This window comes from Tupaia chinensis, unplaced genomic scaffold (assembly GCF_000334495.1).
Source record: "Tupaia chinensis unplaced genomic scaffold, TupChi_1.0 Scaffold148350_1, whole genome shotgun sequence".
Taxonomy (NCBI): Eukaryota; Metazoa; Chordata; class Mammalia; order Scandentia; family Tupaiidae; genus Tupaia; species Tupaia belangeri.
The window spans coordinates 451,877-478,711 of NW_006208201.1; the positions used below are offsets into that span (position 1 = coordinate 451,877).

The following is a 26,835-nucleotide window of genomic DNA, read 5'->3' on the forward strand; positions in this document are numbered from 1 at the left end:
GATAGGCAGGTACTGCTCCTTGTGGAGTCTTTTCATCATTCTTCTGTTTGGTGTTCCTCTTTTCATGCATCTTTTTTTTTTTTGGAGAGGTTTTTTGCCACTAATGAACATTAATTAATGTCTAAAGTTATAAAATATATCCTAGGTGGTTTTCCTCATCCTTAAGGTGATGTTCAGTGAGCGAATGCAGTAGTCAAGTTAAATAACAGTTTAATACATGTAATTAATGTACCATCTGAACGAGTTAGGATGAAAGTTTACTAGGGTTTGCATCCATTGGGAAAATTTGCTGCAGGAGTGAGGACACAAGAAGCTCTTGAAAGAATATAGGATGCAGAGAAAAAAGCAAGAGGGACATGATAAAGGCAGAAACATAGGGAAACCTAATATGTTCTTTTAACAGTAAATAGAATTCACTTGATAAGAGCAGATGATGGTGGTACAGCTGTATAGTATATAGAGGAGCATCTTGAAAGCCAGCTAAGCTTTTGGTATTTTTTATTTTATTTTATTTAAACAATGAGCAGCAGTCTGTGGAGGCTTTTAAGCAGAAAATGTCAGTTTGTGTTAGGAAGACATTAACACATGGTAGGGAATGGTTTATAGGAAATGGGCCAGTTAGGAAACTCTTGAAGTAGTTTAGAAATCAAGAAATGGAATATGCTAATTCAGTTAACAACTTGAAATTTATTCAAAAGAGAAAAGATGCAAAGAAAGTGAAAATTCATGATATATTCTCAGAGGAGAAGTTGTCAGAGCTGTCCTAAAGTAGTAAGGTTAGATCAATGGAACACCGCCAGAATGGAAGTCTAATTAAAATAAGTTTGAGTTGATCATTGAGCTGTAGGTTTGAAAAACACTGGTCCAGTCCCTTAGTACAGTAGTTAAGCACTGTGCACCCATGTGGCTGACCACAGTTGTTATATTTTCAAACTATCTAAAAGAAATAAAAGAACATTTTGTTACATGAAAATTCTATGAAATTCTAATTTTACTGTCTATAAATAAAATTTTATTGACAAACAAACTCATTCTTTTTAATCTATGGCTGAATTCAGCTATAGTGGTGTAGTTGTGTAATTTCAACAGAGACTTAATATAACCTGCAAACTTTAAATATTTATTACATGACCTTTTAAAGAAAAAAGTGTGCCAACCTCTGCATTTGATCATGACAAGGTCTGACTTTCAAATTTTTGAGAATGTACTTTTTTTTCTTGGCATTCAATATATATTAACTTTATTTTAATAAAGTATATTAATAAAATTAGCAAAGGCATATAATTTAAGGTGTATCGGTATTACTAAGATCAAATAAAACAATAGTAGGCATGTTTTTAAAAGATGACTTTGGGGGCCAGCAGATGGCGTAGTGGTTTTATCACTAGATTCTCACTTGGCTGACCATGGTTCAAGCACTGACCCAGTGACTTGAAAATCACACTGGGCATTCCCAAGATCCTGGGAGGATCCTCAAATGGAGAAGGGATTAGGGTGTGGCTGTCTCTCTCTTCCTCCTGAGGGGGTGGGAGTAGGGAGTGCTTTCTCACCGTAATCACTTGTCCATTCTCCTCTTGGGATGTTTGGCATGTACACACACATGCCTGATGTGGTGCTCAAGCCACTGTGTCTAGGACTCAGACCACACAGTTACCAGTATGGAATTCAGCCACCTCAACCTCCACGCCACCTTCTGGCCCTCTTTTTTTGTTTGTTTAATTTGCTAGAGGATACATGCACTTACTCAAGAGAAAGAGACAGAGAAAGTGAGAAAGCACTCACTACGAGGGATGATCATGCTGCATGGACTCCTCCTTCTCTCCCTCCTTTTAGGAATTTGGGCATGCACACACATCTGGTGTTTCTCAAGCTGCTTGGTCCAAGTCCTTGACCATGTCAGCAACCACTAGGCCACTGGCTAGCCCCAGAGTTGTTGTTGTTGTTGTTTTTATTTTATTTTAGTAATTGCCAGAGAGTACATGCATACCCTAGAGAGAAAGAGGAAAAAATGCACCCCTCCAGTGTGTCAAGGTCACACCACAACCTCTTCTCCATTTCTCCATCCTGTCAGTATTTTGGGCACACATGTACAACACCTGGCATATATTTCAAGTTACTGGGGACAGGATTCAAACCACGATTCACTATGTAGAATCTGGCTCCCTTAGTCACCAGACTGCAGGGCTGGACCCAGAAGAATATTTTCTATACTTGAAGGACAGTTTGGCTGATATAAGATATTTTGTTTACATTTTCTTGTGTTTGAAAATGTTTCATCTTTTTTACCTGTTTATGTATGTTGTTTTTTAGGTGATTAGTGCAAATCTAATTCTTTTGTCTTTTAAGTTATTTGGTCCTTTTTCCTGAAGACCGTGGGGATTTTTCTGTGTATGTAAGAGTTAGTCTTTGAGTGTGATTTCCTTGATACCAAGTTGACCCTTTTATGTGTAGATTTAGATTATTTATTTCCAACAAGTTTTTATGGATAATATGTTTGATATTAGTTTCATTCCATTATTTTACGTATTTTACAAACTTCAGTTTCTCATTATGTTTTATTTTATAGTATTTTTGAATAAATTAAAACTATTGATGGCTTGTATTCTATGAAATTAAAGAACGAAGTAGTTAACAACTCTTGTGGTCTGTACCAGCATTTCTCAAACTTTAAACACATCAAAATTATCTACAGGGCTTATTAAAAAACTAAATGATAGGACCCCCCCCCATCTCCAGAGTTTCTGATTTATTTACTCTGGAATGGTGCCCAAGAATTTATAGTTCTCATATGTTCCCATGTGGCACTGATTCTCTTGGTCTGGCAACCATACTTTGAGAACATGTGGTCTATATTAGTCATTTACTCATTCACTCACCAAATACATATGCAGGCACAATTCTAGACACTGGGGTTAGAGCAGGAAATAAAAACTGGCAAGGCGTCTCTGTTCTCTTGAAGCTTATTTTACGTGTCTTTAATGATTTTTTTCTCTATTCTTGAATACAAACCCTTTAGATTTACTGAACTCTTCATGGCCTCTCAAGAAGTCTTGAACTTTCACACTGGTGTTCTGCTAGCTCTGTTAATTTACTTAGAATGATTCATCTTTCTCCTTTTCCTCTCTGCCTTTTCAAATCAACCTCAATACCAATTTGCAGCATGAAGCCTATTCTGTGATTTAAACTGCATTCCCCTGTCCTGAGCCAGCCCCTTACTCTACTGCTTTTCCCTCCAGACATTTACTAGCTCCTAACATACTAAAATAATGTTCTTGTTTGTTTATTGCTAATTATTGTCCCTAACGCCTCTCTCGAATATAAACCTCACAGGAGCAGGGATTTTGATCTTTTCTGTTCACTTGATCTATCTCCAGCTCCTAGAATAGGTCCTGGCACATAGTCAGTAATTAAGAAATAAATGTTCAGTGCAGCATTCTTTATAATAGTGAAAGAAAGACAAATGTATATAATATACATTGTAGTTATGATTAATATTTACAAAAATGATGCATAGAAAAACATTGGACAAGAAGCCAGTGGGTTTGAATGTTTCTTTTTTCTTCTCTAATTTAAAAAATGTTTAAGAAATTTTGAATATCAGCTCCATTACTTATCATTTGTTTTGTTTGTTTGTTTTTTGTCTTCCATTTTTTGTTTTTTTGGAGAAGTTTTTGCTATAGGGCAATGTGCTCGCCAGAAAGACAGAGAGACAGAAAGCGAGAAATCACTCACCAGGGGGGATGGCCGCACTGCAATCCCTTCTCCTCCATTCCCCTCTCAGGATCTTGGGCATGTACGCATACACGCCTGGTGTGAGTGTAAGCCTCCAGGTCCAGGCCTCGAACTATGTTCAACTACATGGGAGTCCAGCAACATAGCCATTATGCTAACTACTGGTCCCATTACCTATCATTTGTATAACCTCGGGAAAGTTGTTACTTTTCTGTGCCTTTGGTTTCACTTTCTATAATACAGAGCTAGTATTACGACCCACTGCAGAAACTGGGGGAATTAAATGAGTAATGTATTTAAAATAGGCATCTTGTACATAGTAAATACCCAATATATTCGTCAGAAAAGTTATGCACATTTTTCTATTAGGAAAAAAAAAGCTTTTTTTTTTTTTTTTTAGAGAGAGATATTTTTGCTACACCACCTGCGGGCCCTGTGAGCTACTGTTCTATGACTAAATCTAATGACAGACACCACTTAAAAATATCCCATTTCAGGGGCTGGCAGGTGGCATAGTGAAGGGCGCTGGACTCCAAATGCCCAACCGCAGTTCAAGTCCCAAACCTGGGGGCTTGCTTTCTTACTTTCCTTCTCTCTCTCTCTGTCTCTCTGTCTCTCTCTCTGTTCCTCTCTGGTCAAATTAAAATAAAATAAAGTAAATAAAATAATTGTTTTTTTAAAAATCCCATTTCAAAGTGACTAGCATAAGAATATTAGATTAGAATTAACTACAAAAAAATTTTTTTAAACAAAAAATTGAAGAATCCCAGCTCTTATGTAGAAACCTCCACTAATCAGTGCCAGCAGTTGGTGTGATGGTTAAGGCCCTGGACTCCCTTATACCCAACTATAATTCGAGTCCTGGGCCTGGCACTTGAAACTCATGCTGGGCACATGTATGTCCCTATTCCCAGAGGAGAATGGAGGAGAAAGGGCTGTGGCATGCCCATCCCGCCTAGAGTGTGATTTCTCACGGTCTGTCTGTCTCTCTCTGGCAAGCACACGCATCTTATGGCAAAAAAACCTTTAAAAAAAACAGAATTATACCATATCCCACAAAGATGTACAATGATGACACGCAAATCAGAAATTACAATAAAAAAAAAAACTAGTCTCCATGACCTAATACTGATCTTTGCTTTCTTTGAATTTTTCTTGACATTTGCCTTGAAGTTTTGTCATAACTTCATTCATTCACTCACTATTCAACAAATACTCATTAATTGCCTATTATGTGCCAGGCACCATTGCTATAGCAGAGAGTAAGAGAAGACAATAGGTTCCTGCCTTCATAGGCATTTCCAGTAGGGGAGACAGAAAGTAACAGGTAAACAGAAGAATCATAAATAAGATAATGATAGATGGTGCTAAGTGTTGCAAACGAAGTAAAAGCTGAATGTGATAGAAACTGAGATTAAAAGAGGGTTCTGAGGGACCAACAGTTAGTATAATGGCTATGTCGTTGGACTCCTATGTAGATGACCGCATTTCGCGTCCCGGACCCGGTGGCTTAATCTCATGCCTGGCGCGTGTGCGTGCGCGGCCAAGATCCTGAGAGGAGAACGGAGGAGAAGGGATTGTGGCGTGGCCATCCCCCCGGGGGGGTGATTTCTCGCTTTCTGTCTTTCTGTCTCTCTCTGGCTGGCGAGTGCACGTGCCCTTTAGCTAAAACCTCTCCAAAAAAAAGGAGGGTTCTTCTTGGGGCCAGCACAGTGGCATGATGTTTGAGATTCTGAACTCCCACATGGATAACTGCTGTTCGAGACCCAGACCTGGTGCCTTGAAAATCATTCTAGATGCGTGCCCAAGTGTCCATGTGTGTGCACATGCACATGTGCATGTGTGTGTGCGCACATGCATGCCCAAAATCTCAAGAGGAGAGTAGAGGAGAAAAGATTGCGGCATGGCCATCCTCTTGGAGGTGATTTCTCACTTTCCCTTGCACTGTCTCTCTCTCTCTCTCTGCCAAGTGCATACCTGTGGCAAAAACCTTTAAAAAATAATTTAAAAGGGACCAGCAGTTAGCATAATGGCTATGCCTCTGGACTCCCACGTAGTTGACTGCGGTTTGCATCCCGGACCCAGTGGCTTTAAACTCATGCCGGGCGCGTGTGCATGCATGCCCAAGATCCTGAGAGGAGAATGGAGGAGAAGCGATTGCGGTGTGGCCATCCACCCTGGGGGGTGATTTCTCGCTTTCTGTCTCTCTCTGTCTGGTGAGCGCACATGCCCTATAGCAAAAACCTCTCAAAAAAAAAAATTTTTTTTTAAAGTTCTGGTTAGGACAGAATGATAAATATCCAAAAGGAAAGAGAAAGAGGAGTATAATTGAAAGTAACTGGGTCAAGGAGAAGTGCTACTTTAGAAAAGAGATCACACTGTTAATGACTTAAATGACATTGTCTAATTCTCCTGTAAATTAATTGGCCCGTGACATCTGATATTGTTTTTGAATGATAATCTTTTGATGTTATATACTAATACATGCATATGTGTCAATCTGTATTTGTTTCTGTAAAGTACATATGTATACATGTTTTAAAAAAGCATATGTTGGGGCCAACAGGTGGCATGGTGTTTGAGGCGCTGGACTCCCATATGGCCAACTGTGGTTCGAGTCCTGGACATGGTGGCTTGCTTTCTCACTTTCTCTCTCTCTTGCACATATGCCCTATAGCAAATTTGAAAATAATAATAATATAAATAAAAATTAAATAATTCTAAATATATATATAGATATATATACACACATGCACACACATATATATGTCAATACTGATGCCTCCAACTCTAATCCAACACCAATGGTTTCATGGTAGCATTCCCCCTTTTCTTATTTGTACCTTTTTCCTCCAAAGGTAAGATAGCTGTCTCTTGTTAGCAGTATTTATTTTTTTGCTTAGTCTTATAAGGGCTTTAGAATTGCTACTGTAAGTCCCTGTGGAAAAGCAAACGTACTAGCTAGAGTACAACATTTGTGTACCATTCTCTTTTTTTTCCTTAATTGCCAGAGGGCATGTAGACTCATGGGAGATAGTGGGAGAAAGCAACCTCCATCCCCCTCTAGTGGAGCATGGTCATGCATAGTCCCTTCTCCATTTTTACATCTTGCTGGAATCTCAGGCACACACGCACACACGTTCTGCATGTTTTTCAAGCCTCTGGAGCCAGGATTTGAACCTAGGTCAGCCATGTGGTATCTGGCTCCCTTTAGTACTGTGCCATGGGACCTCCCAGTACCATTACTTTGTCTTTGTCTTTAGCATTAGACTATAGTTAAGAATATGTTTGCTGGACTTAGTTAGGTTTGTTTTTTTTTTTCCTTTCTCCTGCCTCTTAGTGTGTTGTGTTCTTTATTTGTAATAGGGTTAGGTTCATTTGTTACCTATAATTTTTATATTCCATTTTAGATTCAATTTCCTGGTTGATTTTTTTTTCCTGTTTTTGTTTTTTGTTTTTTTCAAAGACAGGTTCTCACCATGGGAGCATCCTTCTGCTTGGTCTCTTAGGCAATAGTATAGGCATACAGCACCACGTCTGGCCCTTTTTTATACAAGTTTTTGCCATGTTACCTGGAACAACCCTTAGCTCGAGATCCTTCTGCCTTAGTCTCCCTGAATTGTTGAGATCACAGCACATATCACCATGCCTATCCTTTGGGTTGGAGCAGGAATCAAACCCAGACCTCCTGTGTGATCCCAGCCTGCAGAGCAGTGTCTTAGCAGTTTGTTCCGCCAAGGCTGGTCTGTTGATTTGATTTGAGTGTGTATGTGAACAGTTGCATAGTTGGTTCTACACGTCAGAGCTATGTAGAAATGTTTACACAAGGAAGATCTGCTCCTTCATCCCTCCTTTGTTTTTTTTTTTTCTTTAAGAGAGATTTCTGCTATAGGGACCATGCACTCACCAGAGAGACAGAAAGCAACAAATCAGCCCCCAGGGGCAATGGCTATGCTGCAGTCCCTTCTCCTCTATTCTCCTCTCAGAAGTTTGGCCACACACGCACATGTGCCCAGTGTGAGTTTTAAGGTATCAGGATCGGGACTAAAACCGCAGTTGATTACCTGGGAGTCCAGTAATGTAACCATTACTTCATTTGCTGGTCCCCCTTCCTTTGTTCTTATTCTCCTATTCTTTTCACCATACCCTTCCACACCGTATATATGTAACCAAGCTCATTTGGGTTTTGTTTGTTTGTTTGTTTTTACCTCTTTCTTTCAAGGCTGATCTTCAGACAAGTTCGCAGCGTTTAAATCTTTCAGCTTCCAATGCTGCAGTAGCTGAACTTAAACCTGATTGTTGTATCGATGATGTCATACACCATGAAGTAAAGGAAATTGGAACACACATGTAAGGATTAATTTTACTGGTTTTCTAAGATTTTTACTTATGTATACCTTTATTTGAATTTTTTGCTTTCTTTCCACTTATCATTAAGCATAAAAAATCTACTTCAAAAAGAATGTTATGTTCCATATTTATGTGCTTACCAGAAACAAACTTTAAATGAAATGTTTTGTAAGAAAGAAATCTAATTTATCATTATTTATCTCTAGTTTCATTTTTGCATCTGCAATCTTACTAAAAAATGAAAAACTATGCAAATGTTTAAAACCCAGGTAACACTCTGTCTAAAAATACATTTATTACTTTTTGAAATACTAGCAATTTATAGCATTTATTTTTAAATTCACATGTTTTCAGTTCTATATTTAACTGAGTATATACACCCCACCCCGAGAACTCAGAAATACAAAACTAAAGTAAGACAAGCTGTGAAAAGAAATCTCGAATTCTGTTTTCCTTAGCTGAATATGTATTTGAATGTAGGAATTTTCTTTTTTTTCTTTCAGTATAAAAGTCTTGTCAACCCAAAAGAAAGGCTGAAGTATAATAGTAAAATAAAGGAGTTTATTCAGCCAAAAGGAAGACAGTTGCCCAGAAACCATAATATCTGAGTCACTTTGAATAAAATGTGCCAGGACACATTTCACAGTTAATTTGAAGGCAAAAGTCATAAATGGAGTGAGGAGAGTACAGAAGTGTCTGTCAAAGCTTTACATTGGTCAAAAAGTATAGCGTAGGTTTACTTTTTATTTATTTATTTTAATTTGACCAGAGAGAAAGTGAGAAAGCAAGCCACCAGGTCCAGGACTTGAACTGTAGTCATTCATGTGGGAGTCCAACACCTTAACCACCATGCCACCTGCTGGTCCCCTATAATAGTCTTTTCTTTGTGTTGCATTTAAGTCTATTGTGGGGCTACCCAGTGTTGTGATGGTTAAGGCGTCTGGATCCCACAAAACTGATTGTGTAGTTTAAGTCCCAGACTCATTGGCTTGAAAAAGCATGTATGCCTAAAATCCCAAGTGGAGAAATGGAGAAGGGGTTGCAGCATGGCCGTACCCAGTGGAAGGTGCTTTTTCACTTTCCTGTCTCTCTGTGTCTCTTGCCAGCAAATGCGCCCTCTAAAAAAAAAAAAAAAAAGAGAGAGAAGACAATTGCTAGAGAGCATGTATACTCTCCAGAGATAGAAGTAGGGGAAAAGGAGGGAGAAAGAAGCACCCCTCAGCAGCATTGTGGTCATGCCACACTACCGTCTTTGTCTCTCCATCCCCATTTGGGGAATACATGCCCACATGCCTGGCCTATTTTTCCAAACTGCCAAGGGTTGGGATTCAGACTACAGTTGGCTGTGTGGAATCTAGGCCTCTAAACCTCTAGACTGGGGGGTAAGCCCCTAGAATTTCTTTTAAATTACTATTTTTTCTAGTTTATATAAACTTGTTTTTAAAATTCAATTGTTTGTTTATTCTGAAATTTATTTTGTAATATATTTTCACCTTTCAAAGAAAGTTTCTGACTTCTTGCTTCAAAAATGCTATGTCTCATATACTAATCAGGTCTTCTTTGTGTAGTTATATCCATATTTGCTGGAACTTCTGTTGTCCCGCTGTAATTTCACTTGTCTATACTTTCAAATCATTGATATAAATGTTTTCCAAATTTGTGAGTAAAATTGGAAATGGGTTAGATTACAGTTAAAAAGTAAAATTGAAAATGATTCAGAATCATTAAGACATCTTTCTATTTCAGCTTGGTGTGTGCTGTGAGCTATACAACTCAGGGTGGAGAAAAAATGTATTTTAGAAAGTTCTTCAAATTTCAGGTATTGTCTGTGACAATGGTATAAAGTTTTTAGATGCCCTTTTGTCATCTTGGAAGTGTACAGTTAATCCTGTTTACACAAGGGAAACAAGTTTCAAATAAAGCAAATAGCTCAATATTTTCAGATTGTTTTATGATTAGCATTCTAAAGTGAGAATAAATTAAGTTAAATAAAAGCAGAAAATTTTTCATTGCTAATGTAACATTTTCATAATGAAACTTGAAGATTTTTTATCCAAAAGAAAATATTTTTCCTGACCTGTCAACAAACACACAAATCTGGAAGAGTACTAAGGTGAATATAAACATTATCAAATTTCTAAAGAAGTATTTAAATGAGAGATTATTTACTTGAGTCAAAGAATGGCTCCAGGTTACGGAGACGTTAGGTTGTCTTGGGAGGCAATCCCAGATACTGTAAACCTAGAACAACCTTTTCATATTACCTGTAAAATAACAAACTGCAGCAGTGAAAGGACTATGGACCTGGTTTTAGAAATATGCAATACCAGCTCTATCCACTGGTGTGGCATTTCAGGAAGACAGCTTGGGAAGCTCCATCCAAGTTCCTCTCTCTGCCTTGCCCTTACTCTACTGTCTTCAGTACAGGGACTGCAAAGCGTCTCTGGCTTAAGACTAAAGGACACTTTCTTAAAGAGAACATATGAATATGATGACATCGCACAAGTCTGTGTGGTATCTTCAGCTACTGAAGTGGAGAGCTGAAGGAATTCTCCAGTGTTCTACGTTTTGTTTAGTTTCACAGAACTGCTTTCTGTATTTTTTGTCACCTTTGTAAAATAATCAAGTCAGCAGTATTTACTTGTTTCCCCTGTAAGTTAAAATAGTAAATACTTGTTTTGAAAAATAAAAAAATAATAAAAAATAAAATTAGAAAACTTCCATAAAAAAATACGTAGGAGAAATTTAACAAAAGACTTGTACACTGAAAACCACAAAGATTATTAAATGAAAAAAAAAGAGACTTTTTTTTTTTTTTTTTTGAGATTTTTTTGCTATAGGGGATGTATGCTTACCAGAGAGATAGACACAGAAAGACAAAGTGAGAAATCATCCCTGGAGGGGGGATGGCCACACTGCAATCCCTTCACCACCCTTCTCCTCTCAGGATTTTGGGCATGCACACACATGCGCCTGGTGTGAGTTTAAGCCACCGGGCGTGGGACTCGGACAGTGGTCAACTATATGGGAGTCCAGTGACATAGCTATTATGCTAACTGCTGGTCCCTAGCCAAAGTAATCTTGAAAAAGAATGACAAAGTTGGAGTACTTACATTTCCTGATTTCAGAACTCAGTAAAATGCTATTGTAATCCAGATAGCATGGTAAGGCCTATCCTGATATACTGTACTTCGACTGTGAAATATTGGTTTCCTTGACCAAAAATGAAGATTTTCTGCCGAAACTTCCTCCTCCCGACTCATTTCTAGTGAGCAGAGATAGCTCTGTGTCTCTTTCTCTCCATTTCTGTCTGTGTCTCGCTGTGTATGCGTGTGACTTTTTTTTGTTGTTGCTGTTACATAAATTAACCCATTTATTGTAGGCTAGTGATATTCCAAATGTCTGTGGAGCTTCAACTGGCCTTTCATTTCCTTCAGTCTTCTGATGAAAGACTTTACTGTGACAGCCGAAGTGGTGGTGTAGGTCCAGGCAACACCAGCTACCATTTTCACGCAGGAACCACAGTGCCAGATCCCCATAGCACGTCTCTTCATCTTAGTTTTGCCACAGAAGGAGCATGTGTACTTGGCATGCTGGATGATTTCAATTTTCTTCACTGTTTTCCAGAGGGAGGCACCATAGCGGGTCCCGTATTTACCGAATATGACAACCTTTTTGGTCCATTTAGCCATACCGCTGCCAACTAGGTCCGAGCCCAGAGAGGAAGAGTCCCTGTGACTTTTAATTTTTTTTTTTAAGGTAAAGTATTCTCTGGGCTCTCAAGCCTCTTCTTTATTGTGTTAATTGGTGCCTTTTCTCACTTCATTTAGGAAAGGCACCAGTCAAGCCAGGCCTATCCTGGTATTGATACGGTACTTCAGCTGTGAAATGCTGGTTTCATGCGGTGTGCGTGTGTGCTGCGTGGTTTTCATTTTTGCTTTTTAAAATTATAATCTTATGTTTTTTTATCCTCTTTTTTTCATTTTATTTTTTCTTCTTCTTTCCTCTTAATTCCTTTCCTTTTTTTCTTTATCTTTACTCATTTTCTGATCAGCCTTTACACACTAAGTGTCTAGGCAAGTCCAAGTGAACAGTTTCCAATCATCTGAATATGATTAGGGTCAGAATATTCCTCTCTTCACCTTGAATCTGATGCACAAAGAGTGAATATGGAACAGAAGAAAGACTGCAGATCACCTCCTTCTGCTTGCCTCTGAATGCTCAGATTGAACTTCAAGAATTTGGAAGACACGCACCATCCATCAGGTGACTAGAAATCACCGCAGGATCACAAGAAATATGGGAAAGCAAGACAATATCTCTCCTCCAAGGGAAAAGAATAACATCTCTTCATCCTCAGACAGTACAATGAAACTCATGGAAATGTCTGATAAGGATTCTAGAATATTCACAATGACAAAGCTAACAGAGATGGAAGAGAAGAGAGACAATGAACTGCAGAAGAGGCAGGAGAAAGGAGTGATGAGTTCCAGGAGATGAGGAAATTCATGCAAGATCTAAAAGAGGAATTACACACTCTAAGAAAGAATCAAAAGGACCTGTTAGAGGTGAAGGCTATAATACAGGAAGTCAAAATCTCCCTTGAAAGTATTAAAAGCAGACTAGATCATACAGAAAATGAAATTCCAGATGTAGAAGACAGAATCGCTGGCCTAGAAATATCTACCATTAAGACTGAGAAAACGGCCCCCAAATGAGAATAATATACAAGAAATACTAGATACCATCAAATGTCATAATATCTCAATAATTGGTATCCCAGAAGGTGAAGAGACTCATAAGGGCATTGATCATCTATTCCATAAAATCCTGCAGGAAAACTTTCCAAACCTAGAGAGGAACTAAAAAATCTAGTCCCAAGAAATACAGAGGACTCCAAGTAGAATCAACCTGAGAAGATCTTCTCCAAGACACATTATAGCCAGACTGCCCAAAACCACAAAGACAAGATACTAAGATCGGCAAGAAAGAAACGGAAAGTTACCTACAAAGGATATCCCATCAGGCTAACCTCTCATCAGAAATAATGAGAGTGATGAATGAATGGGAAAATATATTCAAAGTGTTAAGGGAAAAGCAATTTCAACCAAAGAATACTGTACCCAGAAAGATTATCCTTCATATGGGGAAAAAAGACAAGGATGTTCTGAGAGAAACAAACCTGAAAGAATTTACCAACACCAGATCAGATCTCCAAGAAGTTTTCGAGGGAGTGCTATACCAGGAAAATTAAATACAGACACATGGAAGTAAGAGTTCAACAACTAAGAAATGGCCAACTTAATCATAGAGACATGCCTGGAGTTGAATATTATATTCCAGAATTTAATCGGGAAGATTGGACCACAAAAGAAGACTGAACTGGTGAAATAGCATTTTATGACTTTTGACTAAAACATTGCTGATTTTCTTCTAGGCGTTGTTTTCCAGTTTTAAGAATTTTTGTCTTATTTTGAGCTGCCAGTAGGTTCAGGTACCTACTATTTGAACAGAATCCTAACCCATTTCCTGGCTTTAAGTTTTTTTTTTTTTTTTAACTTTATTTATTCATTTATTTTAATTTGACCAGAGTGAGACAGAGAAAGAGAGAGAGAGAGAGAGAAAGAAAGAGAGAAAGCAAGCCACCAGGTCTGGGACTCGAACCGTGGTCAGCCATGTGGGAGTGTCCAGCGCCCTAACCACCATGCCACCTGCTGATCCCTCCTGGCCTTAAGTTTTAAGTAAAGTTCCTTAGTATTTCTTTGATTTATTAAAGCTAAAACAGCTTTTCTTAACATTAAAAATATATTAAAAAAATACCTTTTTAATGACCATAGTAAGCTTTATAGCATCAGCTAGGTGTTACCTTATAGTATATTCATTCTACTCAGAGTTTCACACCTAAAAATAAACATGTATTCACTGATATGTACATACCAACTAAACTTGCTATTGAAAGTAGTTATGATTACTTAAGAAATTTTGTGAAATAATAAAATGTGGGGGAAAAAAGGAATGGAAAACAACTGTAGACACCTAAGATAGTGTGGGAAGAGGGTGGGAAATGGCAGAGGGTGAGAAATAGGGGTAAAATATGTATATATATGAAACTAGAAATGGAAAATTAATGACAATAACATGTACGATTAAGCCACTATGCAGTATATTCTGGATGGGAAATCACATTTTGTATACTGTGACAATGCTAGGGGAATGAATGTAAATTAACTAATTAATTTAAAATGTTTCAGATGAAAATTACAATGCACTTGTAACTAGATTCTAGTTTTATCCATAGTTTTAGTTTAAAATATTTTGTGAGTCAATGAAATGTGGAGGGACCAGCATTTAGCGTCAACTGTGGTTTGAGTCCCGGACCCAGTGGCTTAAAACTCATGCAGGGCATGGGGGGAGGTGAAGAGAAGAGGATAGAGAAAGATAGCAAGTGAACAATAGAGAGGCAGGACGTTAGTGAGAAACAGATATGGCTTATTAACTGTTGATGATGACATGTATAGTATTCTCAACTGGATTGTTCTGAGACGTACTTCATGATGGGCAAAGTATTTTTTTATTGCGTAATTATCTTTGACTTAATTGACATACAATCTATTTATGCTTTGAGAACCAATGTCATATGCTATAATGATGTATAAAGATTAAATGTAAATTAAAAAAAATGAAACACACACACACAAAGACAGTGTGGTATTGACATAAAGACGAACACATGGATCAATGAGATAGAACTGAGAGAAAAATAAACCCCTATGTTGATAGTCAAATTATTTTCCTTTCCTTTTTTTTTTTTTTGCTACAAGGTATATGCACTCACCAGAGAGAGGGAGGCAAGAAATTATCCCCCAGGAGTATGGCCTCACTGCAATCCCTTTCTCTCTATTCTCCTCTTGGGATTTTGGGCACATATGCACAAGCACCTAGTGTGATTTTCAAGTCACTGGGTCTGGAACTTGAAGTACATAGTAGGTCATAAGAGATTCAATGTCTTAATTCCCATTGTACCTGCTGCCCCATATAGTCTTTTTTTTTTTTTTTTTTGCTTTAGGGCGTGTGCACTCACTGGAAAGACAAGAGACAGACAGACAGACAGAAAATGAGAAATCACCCCCCAGGGGGATGGCCACGTCACAATCCCTTCTCCTCTATTCTCCTCTTGGGATCTTGGGCATGCACGCACATGTGCCCGGTGTGAGGTTAAGCCACCGGGTCCAGGACTCGAACTGTGGTCAACTACATGGGAGTCCAGTGACATAGCCATTATGCTAACTGCTGGTCCCCTCACCCTTAAAATGTTTTTATTACTTAGAAGAGAGAGACCAAAAATAAACAATTAGATTGACTAATGATTAAACATTTCTATTTCTGGGACAGCAAAACTTTATACTGCGTTGTCAGGAAAGTCATGACACATTTTTGCACAGAAAAACAGAAAAGTATGTCACGACTTTCCTGACGATCTAATATTTTAAAATATGATGATTTAGGGCTAGCAGGTGGCGTGGTGGTTAAGGTGCTGGGCTTTTACATGGTTGATCCTGGTTTGAGTTCCAGACTTGGTGGATTGAAAATCATGGCAGATGCATGTGTATGAATGCCTAAACCCCTGAGATTCTGAGAGGAGAATGGAAAAGGGACTGCAGCATGGTCACCCCCTGGGGGAGGAGGTGATTTTTCACTTTCTCCCTCTCTGTTTCTCTCTAGCAAGCACACATGCCCTATGTAAAAAATCTAAAAAAAAAAAAAAAAAAGGTAATTTATACACTAACACATATGTATTTATTTACTTTTAAAAATAATTTAATTCCATTTGTCATTATTATTTTTTAAAATTGGAACAGAGAAAGACTGGGGGTGGGAGGCAAGGAAACAAGTCACCAGGTCCAGGACTCAAACCTCAATCAGCCATGTGGGAATCCAGCACCTTTAACTACCACACTACCTGTCGGCCCCTACATATATAGTTTTAATTTTATTTTTGAAAATTTTGCCAGAGGGATGGGAACCAGCAGTTAGCGTAATGGCTATGTTGCTGGATTCCCACGTAGTCGACCGCGGTTCGCATCCCGGACCCGGTGGCTTAGAGCTCACGCCGGGCACATGTGCATGTGTGCCCAAGATCCCGAGAGGAGAATGGAGGAGAAGGGATTGTGGTGTGACCATCCCCCCTGGGGGGTGATTTTTGCTTTCTGTCTGTCTGGCGAGCACACGCGCCCAATAGCAAAAACCTCTCAAAAAAATTTTTTTTGCCAGAGGGCACATATGCTCTGAGAGAACAGAGTGAGACAACACCCCCTGAGTGGTGTCTGGTCATGCTGCAATCCCCTCTCTTTCACCATCCTGTCAGGATTTCAGGTTTGTGCACGCACATGTCTCCAGTGTGTTTTTCAAGCCACCAAGTGGAGGTTAACCACAAGCTCACCCATGGGGATCCTCACCAACATTTCTAAAATATTTTTTGATTGTTTATGTTTTGCTTTAAATACATTTTGGCCAGACCTTTGTATTTGCAGATACAGGCAATTAATTCTATTTACGGAAAATGCCTAACACATAAACTAGTACTAGTAAGTCCTCACAGGCAAATACATAAAACAGTCAAAATGGATTTACCTTCTGCAAAAAGTCTGCATTCATTTCATAAGTGTTCTCACAGAAACAATCTCACTTCTCAATTTTTTTCCCCTATGTTTTTGCCAAAGGGCTAGTGTGCTCATTAGAGAGACAGAGACACACAGAAAGAAATCACTCCCTAGGGGGATGGCCATGCTGTAATCCCTTCTCCTCCATGCTCCTGGGATTTTGGGCAAGCACACAAATGACTGGTGTGATTTTTCAAGCACCCAGGTCTAAGACTTGAACTGCGGTCTGTCATGTGGGAGTCCAGCATCTTAACCACCACACCACCTGCTGGTCCCTCACTTCTCAAGACAGACAAGGCTGCATTGTGAACTTGCTGCCTGGGTGCAACAAATACTGCCAGTCTATTTCTTTCCAGTTCTCTTTGTTCTATTTTCATAGAGTTCTTGGGACTGATGTGTTATTTGACAGAAGTGAGATAAAAGTGGTGAATTCTTTACAAAAAAAAATTATAAAGTCCTCATTTATCCTTGGGGTTGACTGCAACTCAGTTAAAAGAACGTGGCTCTAGCTCTTATTCCCCTCATCTAGACATTATTTATTTATTTACTTTTTAAATTTTGGAGAATATTTTGCTATAGGGCACGTGCACTCACCAGACAGACAAGAGACAGAAAGTGAGAAATCACCCCCCCAGGGAAGATGGCCATGCCACAATCTCTTCTCCTCTCAGGATCTTGGGCATGCATGCACATGCGCCTGGCGTGATTTTAAGCCACTGAGTCCAGGACTCAACCATGGTCAACTACATGGGAGTCCAGCGATGTAGCCATTAGGCCATCTGCTGGTCCCAGATATTATTGTTTTATTCAGTCTGTGTTTTAGTTTCCCCCGTATATTCACCAATTTCTTTGTTTACCATTCTTGTATCGGAAATCTGCTCTTAAATATTCTTTTTCTTCTTCTTGAAGTCAGTAATTCTTTTTAATTTTATTATTTTATTTTTTAAGAGAGATTTTTGCGGGATAGCAGTTAGTGTAATGGCTATGTTGCTGAACTCCCATGTAGTCCCGTGGTTCGAGTCCCAGACCCAGTGACTTAAACTCACGCCGGTGCGTGTGCATGCGTGCCCAAGATCCTGAGAAGAGAATGGAGAAGGAATTGCGGCGTGGCCATCCCCCCTGGGGGCTGATTTCTCACATTCTATCTCTCTGGCAAGCGCACGCGCCCTATAGCAAAAACCTCTCAAAAAAAAAAAAAAGATTTTTGTCATAGGGCATGTGTGCTTGCTGGAGAGAGACAGGAAGTGAGAAGTTACCCCCTGGGGGGACAGCCATGCCACAATCCGGTCTTCTCCAGTTTCCTCTCAGAATCTTGGGCATGCATGCACACAAACCTAGTGTGAAATTTTTTTTGGAGAGGTTTTTGCTATAGGGCGTGTGCGCTCGCCAGGAAGACAGAGAGAGATAGAGAGTGAGAAATCACCCCCCGGGGGGGTGGCCACGTTGCAATCCCTTTTCCTCCATTCTCCTCTCGAGATCCTGGGCACACACGCACACATGCCCGGCGTGAGTTTAAGCCACAGGGTCCAGGACTCGAACCGCAGTCGACTACATGGGAGTCCAGCGACATAGCCATTATGCTAACAGCTGGTACCCCTGGTGTGAATTTTAAGCTGCCAGGTCTGGGATTTGAACCATAGTCAACTACATGGGAATCCAGTGATGTAACCATTATGCCATCTTCCGGTTCCTTATTTTTTTTAAAAAGAGATTTTTGCTATGGAACCAGCAGTTAGCGTAATGGCTATGTCACTGGTCTCCCATGTAGTCAACCATGGTTCGCGTCCCAGACCCAGTGGCTTAAAAACTCACGCCAGGCTTGTGTGTGTGCATGCCCAGGATCCTGAGAAGAGAACGGAGAAGGGATTGCGGCGTGGCCATCCTCCCTGGGGGGTGATTTCTCGCTTTCTGTCTCTCTGTCTCTGTCTGGCAAGCGCACGTGCCCTACAGCAAAAAACCTCAAAAAAAAAAAGATTAAAAAAAAATAAAGAGATTTTTGCTATAGGATGCATGTGCTTGCCAGAGAGAGAGAGAAAGAGCAATCACCCTCCAGGGGATGGCCACACCACAATCCCTTCTCCTCCATTCCATTCTCCTCTTGGGATTTTTGGCATGCATGTACACAGGCCCACCATGAGTTTTAAGCTGCTGGGTTCAGGACTTGAACTGCAGTTGACTATGTGGGAGTCCAGCAATGTAACCTTTACACCACCTGCTGGCCCCAGTAATATTTTTTTTTTTTAAGAGAGATTTTTGCTATAAGGTGCGTGGGCTTGCTGAGACAAGAGAGACAGAAAGTGAGAAATCACCCCCCTCCCCCGCCCAGGGGTTATGGCTATGCCAGTCCATTCTCCTCCATTGTCCTCTCAGGATTTTGGGCACACATGCACATGCACCTGGCATGAGTTTCGAGCCACCGGGTCCAACTCGATCTGCGGTAGACTACATGGAAGTCCAGTGACCTAATCATGCCATCTGCTGGTCCCAGTAAATCTTTTTTTTTTTTTTTTTTGAGAGGTTTTTGCTATAGGGCGTGTGTGCTCGCCAGAAAGACAGAGACAGAGAGATAAAAAGTGAGAAATCACCCCGCAGGGGGGATGGCCTCGCCACAATCCCTTCTCCTCTGTTCTCCTCTCGGAATCTTGGGCACGCACACACACACACCCGGCTTGAGTTTTGAAGCCACCGGGTCCGGGATGCGAACCGCGGTCGACTACATGGGAGTCCAGTGACATAGCCATTATGCTAACTGCTAGTCCCCCAGTAAATCTTTTTTACAACTGCCTTTGGTAGATAGTCCCATGGCCTGGTAGTTATGGAGTCAAATCCCACATGGCTGACTGTGTGATTTGAACTCCCCGCCGGTGGCTTGAAAAACACACTGGGTAGTCATGTCTGCGTGCGCGTCCCAAATCCCAACAGGATGGAGAAATAGAGATAGAAATGTGGTGTGACCAGGCCCTACTGGGGCTCTCTTCTCCCTCTCCCTCTGGAGTGGGCATGCACCCTCTGGCTCATAAAACAAAACAAAGTTGTCTTTGGTAAGGCTCTTTTGATAGTAAACAATTTGTTTTATAAAACTATCTAATAAGTCTTAATTTCAGAATTCATACAAATTTTGTTTTATTCTTTTTTTTTTTTTTTTTTTGAGAGATTTTTGCTACAGGGGATGTGTGTTTGCTGTAGAGATAGAGAAAGCAAGAAATCACCCCTTGGGGGGATGACCATGCCACAATCCCTTCTCCTCTACTCTCCTATGATTTTGGACACGCATGTGCATGCTTGGTATGAGTCTGAAACCACTGGGTCCGGGATTTGAACTGTGGTAGGCCATGTGGGAATCCAGTGACGTAACTGCTACACCATATGCTGGCTTTCATTAGGCAATTTTCACTGCTGTGTGAGTCATGGAGTGTACTTACATAAACCTAGTTGTATAACCTACTATACACCTAGGTTACGTGGTATATATAGCCTAGTACTCCTAGGCTACAAACCTTACAGCATGTGAGTACTGAATCCTGTAGGTAGCTACAGTATAATGCAGTGCTATGTATTTGTGTATCTGAACATAGAAACAGCATAGTAAAACATGGTATAAAAATGAAGATAGTTAACTGTACAGTGCATTTACCGCAAACGGAGCTTGAAGGACTGGAAGTTGCCCTTGGTGTGTAGTGGGTGTGTGAACGTGAAGGCCTTGGACATTACTACACACTGCTGTAAGCTTTATAAACACTGGACACTAGGACCACACTAAATCTTTAAAACAATATTTTCCTTCAGTAATAAACTAATCTTATGGCAACAATGTTTTTATTTTTTATTTATTTTTTTTTTGAGAGGTTTTTGGTAGAGGGCACATGCGCTCATCGGAAAGAGACACAGAGAGACAGAGAGCAAGAAATCATCCCCTCCTGGAGGGATGGCCACATGGCAATCCCTCCTCCTCCATTCTCCTCTTGGGATCTTGGGCATGCATGCACACGTGCCCGGTGTGAGTTTAAGTCACCAGGCCCAGGACTTGAACTGCGGTTTACTACATGGGAGTCTAGCGACATAGCCATTACGCCATCTGCTGGTCCCAACAATGTTTACTTTTATAAACTTCCATTTTGCTATCAGGCACATGTGATCATTGGAGAGACAGAGACAGAAACAGAAGGTGAGAAATCACCCCTCAGGGGGGTTAGCCACACTGCAATTCCTTTTCTTCCATTCTCTTCTCAGGATTTTGGGCAGGAATGGTCCGCACACGTGCCCAGCATGAGTTTCAAGCCACTAGGTCCAGGACTCAAACCACAGTTGACTATGTGGGAGTCTAGTGACATAACCATTACGCCATCTGCTGGTTCCTAAACTTTCAAAATTTTAAAAACCTTTTGACTTGTAATAACACTTAGCTCAAAACACGAACATACAGCTATACAAGAACATTCTTCATCCCCCCTCACCCCCATTTGCTAGAGGGTGCATGTGCTTGCCAGAGTGATGGAGGGGAGAAAGCACCACCCAGTGGAGTGCTATCATGCTCCAAACTCTCTTCTTTTATTTTTTCTTAAAAAAAAAAAAAAAAAAATTTAGAGATTTTTGCTATAGGGCATGTGCGCTCGCCAGAGAGACAGAAAGTGAGAAATCCACCCCCCCCCCCCAAGGGGGGATGGCCATGCCGCAATCCCTTCTCCTCTCGGGATCTTGGGCATGCACGCACACGCGCCCAGCGTGAGTTTAAGTCACCGGGTCTGGGACGTGAACCATGGTCGACTATGTGGGAGTCCAGAGATGTAGCCATTATGCTAACTGCTGGTCTCACATGCTCCAAACTCTCTGAGATCTCCACTTTTTCACTGCAGGCTAGGATCTGAACTGCACAGTTGGTCATAGCTCCCTTAACTACTAGGCCATGGGGCTGGCCCCATTTTCTTTCTTAATATTAACAAAAAAAAATACACACACACACACATACACACGAAGGCGGAGGGAGAGGGAAAGTAAGAAAGCATCCCTTGGGGGGATGGCCATGCCTCCATTTTCCTTTGGGCATGCACGCACATGCACTGGTGTGTTTTTCAAGACACCAGGCCCGGGACTTGAACCATGCAGTTGGCCATGTGGGATCCAGCTCTCTGTTATAAACACTACACACCACTGTCTGACCCCTTTCTTTATAATTCTTTCTTTCTTTTAATTCTTTCTTTCTTTTAATTCTTTCTTTCTTTCTTTCTTTCTTTCTTTCTTTCTTTCTTTCTTTCTTTCTTTCTTCCTTCCTTCCTTCCTTCCTTTCCTTTCCTTTCCTTTCCTTTCCTTTCCTTTCCTTTTCCTTCCTTCCTTCCTTCCTTCCTTCCTTTCTTTCTTTCTATGAGAGATTTCTGCTATAGGGTGTGTGCTCGCCAAAAAGACAGAAAGCAAGAAATCACCCCCCAAGGGGGATGGCCACGCCACAATCCTTTCTCCTTCATTCTCCTCTTGGGATCTTGAGCACGCACGCACACGCGCCCAGCGTGAGTTTAAGCCATTGGGTCCAGGACTCGAACCGCGGTCGACTACATGGGAGTCCAGCGACACAGCCATTATGTTCACGGCTGGTCCCAAGATAATCTTGTTCTGTAAGTTTCTTGCTTCTCTTATCCTCTTCTCCGTTCCTTTCCCTTTCCCATCCTCTTTCCTCTCTCCCTCCTCTTTCCCCCTCCTATTACTTTTTAAACTTTTTTGTTAAAAACCAAGACACACATTAGCCTAGGCCTACACAGGGTGAGGATAATTAATATCATCATCTTCTACCTCCTGCCTGCCGGAAGGTTTTTAGGAGCAATAACACGCATGACATTGTCATCTCCTGTGATGATAATGCTGCCTTCTGGAACACTTCCTGAAGAACTTACGTTTTTATTCAACTTTCTCTACACCAGGATCACCACAAACTACTTGTCGTAGTTTGCACTACGACATTTTGACAGCTATGATATTTCAACAGCTACCCTGTCACTAGGCCACTGGAAGTTTTTAGCTTATGGGACCACTGTTGGATATGCAGGCTGTCATTGACCGAAATACATCACTGTATTTTACAATGTAATACAGAAGAAAAACAAACAAAAAAATCACTTCAGATCTTATACGCCATCACAAGAGATGACCTCAATCTTTTGAGGTCTTATGCTAAACTGCAAATCGCAGCTGATAATAGTCCTAACTTACCTGTTCACACTGACGCTACTAGTTTTATAATTTCCACATTTTTACAGATCTCAACAATTTAAAATAAAGAAATAAGGCACAGATACCTCTGTTTACTAAGCAGGTTCCAATGGGCGCAAGTCAATTTTTTTCCCTAACATTTCTCTGTGAAGAACTTTAGTTTTTTTTTTTGGAGGGGGGCAGGGGAGGGAGAGAGTTTTGCTATCGCTCACATGCACTTACTAGAGAGACAGAGAGACAGAGAGTGAAAAATCACCCCCCAATGGGATGGCCATGTTGCAATCCCTTCTCCTTCATTCTCCTATCAGGATTTTGGGCATGTACGCACATGCTCCTGTTGTTAGGGGGAGTACAGTGACATAACCATTCTGCCACCTGCTGGTCCCGAAGAACCTGAGTTTTAAGTATCACATGTGTCATTCAAAATGCTCTCTTATAAATTATGAAATTGGATTTTCTTATCTAAGCACTATTGATATTAAAAAAGCTTCCTTAAAAGCAATTCTTAGAATTCAGAAATTTGTTGAATGAATAAACATTTGTATTAATTTATAGGAGTTAGAACAGCCAATTTACCTATTCAGAAAAACCAAATCCATCCATTTAGCTAAATCAAGAAAAGAAGGGGTCCCAGTGGAATGGTGGTTAGTGAAACTGAATCGCACATGGCAGACTGTGTTTGAGTCCTGTACCCGGTGGCTTCAGAAACATACAAGGAGCATATGTGTACATGCCTAGAATCCCAAGAGGACAATGGAGGAGAAGGGACTGCAGCGTGGACATTCCCCACAAGGGTGTTTTCTTTTCTTTCTTTTTTTTTTTTTAAAATAATTATTTTATTTAACTTTATTTATTATTATCATTATTATTTTCCAGTTTGATCAGAGACACAGAGAGAGAGAGAGGAAGTGAGAAAGCAAGCCACCAGGTCCGAGACTTGAACCGTGGTCAGCCATGTGGGGGTCCAGCGCCTTTTACAACCATGCCGCTTGCCAGCCCCCCCCACAAGGGTGTTTTCTAACTTTCCTTCTTTCTCTCTGTGTTTCTCTCTGGTGAGTGCACTCATCCCACAGAAAATTAAAATACATAAATAAACTTGGGAGTTAAAAAAAAAAGAAAGAAAAAATAGGGAGAAGTAGATGTCATCTATAAACTCTAAGACTAATGCTGCCTAAGACCAGAAGATGGCCTAATGGTTACATCACTGGACTCCCACGTAGTCGGACCGTGGTTTAAGTTCTGGACCTGGCAGCTTAAAACTTGTGCCCAGTGCGTGTGCCTGCATGTGCAAAATCCTGAGAGGAGAATGGAGAAGGGATTGTGGCGTGGCCATCCCTCTGGGGGGTGATTTCTCGTTTTCCATCTCTCTGGTGAGCACACATGTCCTATAGCAAAAATCTCTCTCTCTCTCTCAAAAAAGAGTAATGTTGCTTTATCCAGCCCCAGGGAAAGTAATCTGAAGTTAGTATGGTTTTAGGTTTTAACTACACCACCTCTGAGCTGGGTTGTCTTCCTTAGCTGAAGTACCTTTGCATTGCTAGGAGGTCCACAGGAAGAGGAGGGATGCGGGAGGGGGTCAAGTCTCTTCGTTACACTACTTCACCAGTCTACGACATCCATAGCAATTGATTTTTATTTGTTCAATATATGGGACTCCAATATACTGGAATAAGATTTCATATGAAAACAGGGTTCTTGGCTTTGAAAGAAAAAAAAAAGTTTGAAAACCATTGAATTAAAGATTCTAAGGCCTGGAAAGACTTTCATGTTGTATCTATTAACATCAAATAACTCCTATCGGTTAAAGTTTTCAATATGCTTTTGGCAATCTAAAATTTCTGAGAAGATTAAAAAAAGTAATTTTCTCAAAAGTCAAAATGAAAATCTACATAGAAAATGTCTCAAAACTTTGCAAAGTCAGGATACAAGCTACACCTAAGAAAAAACTAAGGAAAGAAATAGAAATAAAACAGATAACACATCTTTTTCAAATGTCACATTTAATGTTTTCACCACTGTACTTCAAATCTACATTGTACAAAGTGACCAGAAAGTGTGCCACGGTAATTGACCAACCTCTGAGATTGTACCTTTCACACCAGTGTCTTCTCGGGCTCTTTTGATACTAAACACGTTTCTCATTCAAGTGAATTGAAATGCTTCAGTTGGGTTGATTCTCAGGAGCCTCATAAAAAAAAAACAAAGATATTGCACCATCTTTGTTTAGTAATTCAATGTTTGTTTCTTTCACAGCAAATAATTACTTCATTGAAGTTAAAACTTCCAAACATAACTTATTAATAGTCTTCAAATTCAGCTCAGATCACTCAAGATGAAAATACTCTGCTAAATACAGATAACTTACAATAACTTTAACAGTTAATTGTCCATAACACACACCAGGTTTTTTTTTTTTCCTAGACCAATTTTAAGACGATCCATTAGTATTCCTTGTACAGGTGAAAAACGATCTTCAATTTTGTCTTTTTATTTTTAATATAAAAGTTGGAAGGGACATTCAAGTTTCAAGTCTCCACATTGAACTTAAAAAAAAAAAAAATAGTCATCATCAGCATGTGGAGGTAAACAAGCCAAGTTGTATAACTCCAGGAGGTAGAGGCCTTCAGTTTGTGTTCGTATATACATATGCACAGAAGAATTCAGTGTTCCAACAGAAAAAGAATTTGTCAAAAAGTAATAAGTTATTTACTACTGTGACATTTCAAGACTCCCACAGTTTTGCCTAAGGACACAAACACATTTGACATAATTCCCTATGTGCCTTTTTTTGTGGCTTTAATTTTTTTTTTTTAATTTGTTTTTGTCTTTTATTTATTATTATTATTATTTTTTACTGTCCAGTGCAGGAAAAGTCTCACAAAATTTCACAGACCTAAAATGTGCAAGCTAGTTCTCTCTCTATACAGCAATGTTGGGATTCTTTTGAAATTAGCCCAGAAATGTATTATTTACACACATGAAAGATGCATGCTTGGGGTTCTTTTATGTAAGAAAGAGCAGAAAAACTTCTAATAAAAATAGATTAAATATTTATATATATATTTATACTGGGTAAGGAAAACAAAAGTTTCGTCTCTCCTAGTCACAAACTCATTCTCTCTACCCACAACATTGGATGTTAGACAGCACACATCACTGGCACGGCTCTAATGAGAAGCTAGTTATAGGGCTTGATCATTGGGTGGCATGCCCCTCCTCCCACCCCCCAGTGCAGCCACGATCAGCTCACGTGGCTCCATGATTGGTCGCAGGCAAGGTTTCCAGATTCTCTCATTTCAGAAAACCCAAATCTTTAGGAATGGCTCAAATATCAAAATGTATGACTGATCTGTGTGTGTGTGTGTGTGTGTGTGTTTGTGTGTATATGTATGTATGTGAGAACAATCTCATTTCATTTTAAAAAAGAAAAACAAAACAAAACAAAACAAAAACACAAAACCCCAAACTCCCAAATTTGGTTCAATTCTGTTTTGTTCTGAGGTGAGCCATCAGCTGCACTAAATTCATAAAACATGTGCAACTCTGGGTAAAATATTTTTCTTCTAAAAGCACAACCACTTTACAAGATTAAAAGTCTAGTAACATTTCTAAATATTATTCATATCATACAAGTAGTGGTTGTTAATTTAAAACTTCATTAGTAAAATTACAGTACAAGCATGATTAACCTCCAGAATTGCAAATCCCAGACTCCAGTGGAAAGCTACATTACATCTTCAGTAGTACATTATCTTCCACCGTCACTCCCACACCAGAGGAGATGGGGGCATCTCAGATGGCTGAGCAACAGTGGAACTGGAAGAAAAACGGAGAGATGGCGATATTAGTTCCAATACTGCAACGGACAAAAAAGATAATTCACTACTGCCTCTCT

General features: G+C 39.9%; 2 protein-coding genes across 2 annotated transcripts in view; one reads left to right on the top strand and one right to left on the bottom strand.

Moving 5' to 3' along the window:
• Positions 1 to 10,170, top strand: part of SHLD3 (shieldin complex subunit 3) — a 30,750-nt gene extending 20,580 nt beyond the window's left edge. Inside the window, exons 5-6 of the mRNA XM_006170423.3 lie at positions 7,955 to 8,082; positions 9,829 to 10,170. Of these exons, the coding sequence (XP_006170485.1) occupies positions 7,955 to 8,082; positions 9,829 to 9,925 (225 nt within the window). The 3' untranslated portion in view covers positions 9,926 to 10,170. The remainder of the gene's footprint in view (positions 1 to 7,954; positions 8,083 to 9,828) is intronic.
• Positions 10,171 to 25,344: 15,174 nt separating this feature from the next.
• NLK (nemo like kinase) overlaps positions 25,345 to 26,835 on the bottom strand; it is a gene marked incomplete in the record, with an annotated part of 196,979 nt that continues 195,488 nt past the window's right edge. Inside the window, 1 exon segment of the mRNA XM_014584980.2 lies at positions 25,345 to 26,756. Coding sequence (XP_014440466.1) covers positions 26,702 to 26,756 — 55 coding nt within the window.